Below are 7,947 nucleotides of genomic sequence, written 5' to 3'. Positions count from 1 at the left end.
AGCAATAACAGTCTTGTTTTCAGAATCAATAACTAGTACCTTATATGTGCTGTCTATGCCAATGTTAGTGATTACCGAACTTAAAACGGAAAAATGTACTTCCAAAATAAATCAGTTCAGTTATTCTCATGGAGAAATGAAATTGTTTGTAATTATGAGGGTCGTGTTGATTACAATACATAGATTGATTACAAAGGCAACTTGCCAATGACAAGACCAAAAGTGTGGGCACAGCCCTAAGGCAATAAACATATGGGTATAAACCTATCAGGCAATATACACTTTACTGTCTTCTAGGTCCTTGCACTTCATTTGCATCTCTCGTCTCTTCATCACACGCCTTCCATTGTGCATGAAGAAGAAGTCCATTGGTAACATATGTGGTGACTCCTCATGTATATCCACACGTAATTGATGTAGTGTGTTTTCTTGTCGTAGACTGATGATTGTAACGAGAGTGCCTTTCTCATCCAATACCTCAATGTCCACTACTTGGTTGTCCTCCAAGCTAGCAGACTCTTGGTCCATAGGCACAAGGACTCCGCCAATGTAACGTTGCCGACCATACCAAAATGACATAATAAACGTCTGTGTTGCAATCATGTATTTCACTTGGAGCATATCCAAAGCAATTTGGCAGTGCACCTGTTCAACCTGCATCATATACCAGCTTATAAAGTAGCTTGGCTGAGAGAGTGATGTTCATGTTCCAGCAAACTAGCATTGTCCTTGTCACCTTCACATCAAATGCCCTGAATGTCAAGATTGTGGGAGAGAAGGAAGGAGTCTCACTTGTAGCTTTCTTGCTTGCACAATGGGGGAATACACACAAGGGTGGAGGCTGAAAAACAGTTTTCCTCTTCTTAGTTGTGTAAGCCAAAAGAACTCTAGTACAAAGAAATAGAAGAACCCTATATATGGGTCTCAAACCAAACTCAACTAACTAAGGTGGCATACTAACTGAGCCACGAACTAGAGTAGATAAGGATAGCTATCATGTAGCTATTATTCATGGGCGGTGTACCAACCGCATCTACAACTGACAAGTCGGTGACATAAATGCACAACGGTCACCCTGGCATATCACGAGTGGAGCTCGATATCTCAACACTCCCCCTCGAGCTCCAAAAGAGAACACATATCCACTGGTAGATCATCTATCAGAAATACTACCAGCCCAATCAGCATCAGTGTATCCATGCAACTGTATCTGAACCCCAGTCTCATAAAATAGTCCATACTACAATGTGGACTTCACATACCTGAGTATGCGTCTAGCCGCATCCAAATGTGGTTTCCTTGGAGCCTGCATAAACTGACTTACCAATCCAACAGCATAGCTCAAATCTGGCCTGGTAATAGTCATATAAATCAAACTTCCTACTATGCGTCTGTACATAGTAGGGTCTTCTAGAAGCTCACCTGCATCTATGCTCAGCTTCACATTTTGCTCTAAAGGAACTGAAATAGGCTTACAGCCTGTCATCCCATATTTGGACAGCATGTCCAATCCATACTGCCTCTGCAAGAGCTGTATCCCACTTGGTGATCTAATCACCTCAATGCCCAAGAAATAACGTAGCTCTCCCAAATCCTTCATCTCAAACTTTTGCTTCAATAGCATTTTCACATGAAGGATATCTTCATCACTGTCACCTGTCATAATCAAATCATCAACATAAATGACAAGTAGCATAATACATTTCTCTGTTTTTCTCACATAAAGTGAGAAATCTGCCTTGGAAATCTGAAAGCCAATAGTGACAAGATACTGTCCTATCTTGTCAGACCATGCTCTAGGTGCTTGCTTCAAGCCATACAAGGCTTTCTTCAACCTGCAAACAAACTCAGGATGAACAGCATGCACATAACCTGGTGGCTGCTCCATATAGACCTCTTCTTGCAAATCACCATGCAAGAAGGCATTCTTTACATCCATCTGATGTAAAGACCATCCCTTTGATGCAGCCATAGCAATGACTGCTCTTACGGTTGCCATCCTTGCAACCGGACTGAATGTTTCTTCATAGTCAATGCCATATGTTTGTGCATACCCCTTGACTACTAATCTTGCCTTGTATCTGTTCACAGAACCATCTGCATTGTGCTTCACCTTATAAACCCACTTACAGCCAATTGCATTCTTACCTTTAGGCAAAGGTACCAATTCCCATGTAGCATTTGCTTCCAAGGCATCCATTTCTTCATCCATGGCTTTCTCCCATTTTTCTTTTCCCATGGCTTGCTCAAAAGAAGTGGGTTCAGGTTCCTGTATCACCTTGACCATATATGCATAGTGTATCACCTTGACTCATCATCAATGCTCTGTTCTGAGCCACTGGATTCACCATCCACAAAAGAGTGACCTGCATTCACATCAAACATGGGCTGATCTACCTTCTCTTTTCCTTTTTGTGATACCTGCATACCACTATCTGCATTGCTTTGAGAAGATTCTCCTGATCTCAATCTGCCTGTCCATGGCGAAGAATGTGAACCACTGCTAGAGGATGCTCCAGGTCCACTAATATTTTGTGACTGCTGCTGTGAATTCTGTGCAGCATTACCATTTTGTGCATCTACATCATCAATCACATTTACTGGTTTATACCAGCTACTCATCTCATCAAAAACAACATCTCTGCTCATTGTATACTTATGAGTAGAAGGGTTATAGCATCTATACCCTTTTTGCTGCAGAGAGTAACCAATAAAGATGCACTTCACAGCTTTTGGATCCAACTTGGATCTCAACTCATCTGGCACATGTACATAGGCAATGCAACCAAAAATTTTCAAATGAGAAATATCTGGTTTCCTACCAGTATACCTCTCCTCTGGAGTCATCCCATGTATTGCTGCAGTGGGAGTCCTGTTCATTATGTAGACTGTTGTAGAAATTGCTTCAGCCCAATAAAAATCTGGCAGGTCTTTTTCATTGAGCATGGCACGAGATACCTCTCCAATATGTCTGTTTTTTCTTTCTGCAATTCCATTTTGCTGTGGGGTATGACTGCATGAATATTGTTGCTTTATGCCATGCTCCTGCAAGAACCTTGCAAACTCATTTGAGAGGTACTCTCCCCCTCCATCTGACCTTAGGCATTTTATTTGCAGACCTGTTTCTTTTTCAACCATAGCTTTAAGAGTTTTGAAATGCCCAAAAACTTCACTTTTCTTTTTCATGAAATACACCCAAACTTTTCTGCTATAGTCATCAATAAAAGTGACAAAATAATGACAGCCTCCAAGAGATGCAGCTTTAGTAGTCCACACATCAGACTGGATTAATTCTAATGGCTTTTTACTCTCTTGAACATGTCTAGGAAATGGCTTTCTTGCCTGTTTTCCAAACTGACAGGCTTCACATACCTTATGCATTTCTGCAACCTTGAATCTAGGCAATCCTGCAACAATGTTTTGGGCCTGCATTGATTTAAGTCGCTGTACATTAACATGACCAATGCGTTTATGCCAGATATCAATATCTGCAACTACACCGGTCCCATGTGCAAACATTGCTGCACTCAATTCAGTCATGTCTGCATCCAACGTAAACATTCTGCCCTTCTTCTTTCATTTTGCTATCAAGCGACCTTTATTTTTCATATCCTCAACAAAGCATCCATGAGGATTAAATCTGACCTGCAAGCCCTGCTCAACCATTTGACCAACAGAAACCAGATTCTTGATGATATTCGGGACATGAAATACATCGGACATGTATTTCTTTTTCCCATCCTGCATAGACAAAGGAATTTTTCCAATCTGCACAATAGGATGTGCAGTATCATCACCAGTCTCCACAAATCCTGGTTTTTCCATTTTCCTTGCATCCTCCATCTATTTTGCATGACATGTCATGTGGTTTGATGCACCTGAGTCAACATACCATACATCATTGCTTTCTTCTACACTTGTCACAGAATTGTTCATGTGCTGCACCATAAACAAATGCTCATTTCTGTCATCACCCTGTCTACTAGAAGATGCTTAGTTCCCTTGTTGCAGTTTTCCATTCATGATGTCATTCTTCTTTTTATAGCAGTCTTTAGCCATATGACCCATTTTACCACAGTAGTAGCATTCAACATTACTATTTGCATTTTGGCCTCTTTGCCATCCACCACGACCTCTTTGGCTCCCCCTGCCTCTAGAGTTACCACGTCCTCCTCCATAGGATTGGTTTTCTTGAGTTTGCTGCATATTCTGATTTCTACCACGGCCTCCCCTACCTCTGCCTCTACCTCTTCCAGCATTTGAGTAGAAGACAGTTTCTTTTGAAGTTCCTCCTGAAGAAGATACACCACCATTTCTCTGCTCCTCAGAAATTAGAAGAGCAATCAACTCCTCAAAATCAGGAAATCTTTCACGGACGGAAATGGATGTTCGAAACTGTGCATAATCCTTTCCTAGACCATTCAAGGTCACAGAAACTAAGTCATCATCTTCCACTGGCGACCCAATGGAAGCAAGTGCATCTGCAATCTTCTTCACCTTCATGTGGTAGACATTGATGCTCATATTTTCTCTTTGCACATTATGCAACTCTTGCTTGAGCTACATTTTCCTGGCTTGAGTATTTGTGCTATACATTTTTGACAAAGTATCCCATGCCTCCTTTGGCGTACTTGCATCCTGAATATGCACAATCATAGAGTCTGAAATACTGATAGACAGCCAGTACATAACTTTCCTGGCTCTCTCATGCCATGCTTTAAATGCCTGCATTTGTTGTTGATTGGAAACATTAGGAAGAATTGGTTCTTCTTCATTTCCTGCAACAAATTCCCAATATCCTTTTCCCATAAGGAAATTCGTCATTCTAAACTTCCATGCTTGGAAGTTGTTCTTGTCAAGCTTTTCAATGACAATCTGTGAGAGAGAATCAGACGCCATTACAGAACACTGCAAAAAATTCTGTCACTGCAAACAACACAGCTTCAGCCTCACAAAGGCAAATCTGCAAAATTGGCGAAAGTGGTATTTGACCACACAGTCACTTCCTAGTGACGATTTTGCATCAACAGGCAACATGGATGATTCTGTAACTCCCAATGTCTCTGCGCACAAGCATACGATGCAATTTCTACATAAACTTTTCACCGACCTGTAGAACAGTGGCTGCACAGCATAAAACTGGGCCTTTTCCTGAGTGCGTGCAGAAAACTTCTGCCTCCAAAACAGGCCCCGAAATGGCCTCCAAAACAGGCCCCGAAATGGCCTCCAAAACAGGCCCCGAAATGGCCCCGAAATGCTTCACCGCGAAGGGCGTCTCAACCTGAGACAATGCACTCCTGCACTTTCCGGCTGTGCTACCTGCAGAGATCTGCTCCCAAAACAGAAAATGAAAGCAACACTGCTCCTCTTACCAGAACACCGCGAGCTTGGCTTGCTTTCTTGAGCTCCTTACCACGAACAAGGCTCTGATACCATGTCAAGATTGTGGGAGAGAAGGAAGGAGTCTCACTTGTAGCTTTCTTGCTTGCACAATGGGGGAATACACACAAGGGTGGAGGCTGAAAAACAGTTTTCCTCTTCTTAGTTGTGTAAGCCAAAAGAACTCTAGTACAAAGAAATAGAAGAACCCTATATATGGGTCTCAAACCAAACTCAACTAACTAAGGTGGCATACTAACTGAGCCACGAACTAGAGTAGATAAGGATAGCTATCATGTAGCTATTATTCATGGGCGGTGTACCAACCGCATCTACAACTGACAAGTCGGTGACATAAATGCACAACGGTCACCCTGGCATATCACGAGTGGAGCTTGATATCTCAACACTGAATAGCTCCACAAAAATAGAGACGGGCATTAAATTAATAATCTTTACGAGCTTTGTGGGGATGGTGGCTCGCAGTGATCTTTGCACATCTTTGTATAACTTGCTTTGAGTCACCTCCAATACAGTGATGTCTGGCACTGGCCACACCAATGTATTCCACTCTTCTTCTAGATGGAGCTTGCGAAGGTATCCCTTTGTGTGAGCTTGGTCCACAAGCTGATAAAAATGATCATAAAAGAACACACCTTCCTCCGCAAGGCTACCCCCAGCTCTCCCTTCATATTGTACATTGCCCAGATGGCCATGGATTACACTCATGATCCCAATAACACACTCCACATGCTGCCACTCCTCATATGATGAGGGATACACATCTGCAGGACATAAACACGTCCCCAAAACACGTCTCAGACACATGAAACATGAAACATCAAACACCCCAATATCAAAAACACCTGAAATGTTAACTAAACTAAACAATCATCTAAAATAAAGAAACTTATAGTTTGGCATGTGAGATGGTAGCCCTGTTTCATGGCCGGGGGCCATGACAAGTTCATTGTGCATGTAGACACTGCACCAGGACTTCTTTAACCATTGTCTTGCCTTGTTGGATTTTGAAGGCAATAACTCTACCCTTCCATGACCACCTGAAGACACTTTTAACATGCTTACGCTTCTGTTGGCGTGGCTGCATAAGCACCCACGACCCTTTGGAGATAATAACTTCTATCCATCTATCCTCTTCAAGTGAAATAGGCACGGTAATGGAGAGCACTGAGGTTACGGGTTTGTGAGGCCTGCAAGTAGAGGCCATGGAACTTGCACAGCATCTAGAAGTGATACAACGTGAAGTAGAGGCCATGGAGCTAGAACACAGAGGTGAGGAATCTATCAGGTGAGCAGGGGCGTGGAAGGAGAAGTTGAGGAGGAATGCAGAAAGTGCACAAAGGTGAGGAAGGTGAGAAAGTGCACAGAAGAGAGAATCTCGAAATAGTGAATCATCAAGTGATAAACTGCACGGTTTATGTTGTGCTAATGTCAGATTCACAGGGCAATAAATACATAGGGTACATAGGATTCTGGGCACAGTTTATGCTCGAATGATCTCGCACAATCTCCTTTCAAAATTCCTCCCTCCTATATTTACAGATATATTCATTTTGGCCCCACATGAATCACTTTTTGGCGGCATAAATGGTATTTTTTGACAATTTCCCCTATTTTCCTATGTTTCTAGAAAATACCCAACGTTACGTTGGCCTCCACCCTATTGGACGCGCCCTTTTTTCTCTCTCCTCTAAAAGGCCGTCCTTTTGACCTCCAAATAGCTCTAATGAATTAGATTTTTTTGAAACACCACTCAAGAAGAGCTCTCTCTATTTCTTCTACTAGCATGGTTGTCAGTCCTTTTGCCTTCTTGTTGGTCTGTCCCACTTGCTAATTCAAAATCGTTGATCACTCATCCCATATTTTTTAGTACACTTTCTAAGAGAAACTCCTACTTTGTGGTCATGATCCATGTCTTCTATGGTCCATTACTTGACCACTTTCTTTCTTTGTACCTTTGTAGGTGGTTCAATAGGGGCTAGTTGAGGTAGTGCTGATGAGGGGGGCTTCTGCTAAGCTCTTTTGGATTGAGATTTATTGTGCTTGGCTTGTGGAGAGGAGGCATGGCATCATTGACAAGTATTGAACCTCCCCTTTAGGTGCCTACTACTATGAATAGTGGACCTTGTCATTTGCAACAAAGATATCAAGACAAGGCCCATGAATAGCTGCATTTTAGCATGGATACTATATCCATCACTATTGAGTATATGATGAAGTGATGCTATATGAGGGATAAATAGTTGGAATACGTGCTATGCAAGGCAGAGATTGATAGCTACTACACATCCTTTAGAAGAGTTGAATAATCCTTCGAGAGGATTTCTTCTTGGGCGGCTGTGCATCACTATTTGCAAATAAAGGCACCCTCTTATTAGTAGATATAAGCCCTAATGCAAATTTAGAGGATGTTGTTTGGAGTGTAGAAGGGGGGCTATGAAATTGGATGGGTGTCTCTTGGCCTTGCAAAATGCAATGGGCTTCACATGAAAGGGCATTATGAAGAGAATTGTCCTAAGCAAGAGGATAACAAGACTAATAACAAAG

The 7,947-nt window shown here is 42.1% G+C and overlaps 1 protein-coding gene across 1 annotated transcript; it reads right to left on the bottom strand.

Annotated features, from left to right (window-relative positions):
• Positions 1-267: 267 nt before the first annotated feature.
• Positions 268-6,505, bottom strand: LOC148034408 (uncharacterized). The gene is made up of 3 exons (XM_087680664.1): positions 6,291-6,505; positions 5,788-6,161; positions 268-654 (listed from the first exon to the last, which is right to left on the bottom strand). The coding sequence occupies exons 1-3, from the start codon at positions 6,457-6,459 to the stop codon at positions 268-270; spliced, it is 930 nt and encodes a 309-aa protein (XP_087536790.1). The 5' UTR covers positions 6,460-6,505.
• Positions 6,506-7,947: the final 1,442 nt, after the last annotated feature.

This window comes from Lygodium microphyllum, chromosome 6 (assembly GCF_053477565.2).
Source record: "Lygodium microphyllum isolate KBCC chromosome 6, Lygodium_microphyllum_v1.1.10, whole genome shotgun sequence".
Taxonomy (NCBI): Eukaryota; Viridiplantae; Streptophyta; class Polypodiopsida; order Schizaeales; family Lygodiaceae; genus Lygodium; species Lygodium microphyllum.
The sequence above is the reverse complement of the archived record's forward strand: the minus strand, read 5'-3'. Positions and strand labels throughout refer to the sequence as shown.

Excerpts from the sequence above, each read along its gene's own strand:
- LOC148034408 (XM_087680664.1), bottom strand. The coding sequence starts at position 6,459 with ATGTTAAAAGTGTCTTCAGGTGGTCATGGAAGGGTAGAGTTATTGCCT. Across the intron at positions 6,162-6,290 it reads ATCTCACATGCCAAACTATA|TGTATCCCTCATCATATGAG; the intron begins AGTTTCTTTATT and ends GTCCTGCAGATG. Across the intron at positions 655-5,787 it reads TTTTTGTGGAGCTATTCAGT|GTTGAACAGGTGCACTGCCA; the intron begins GTTGAGATATCA and ends TATATGATGCAG.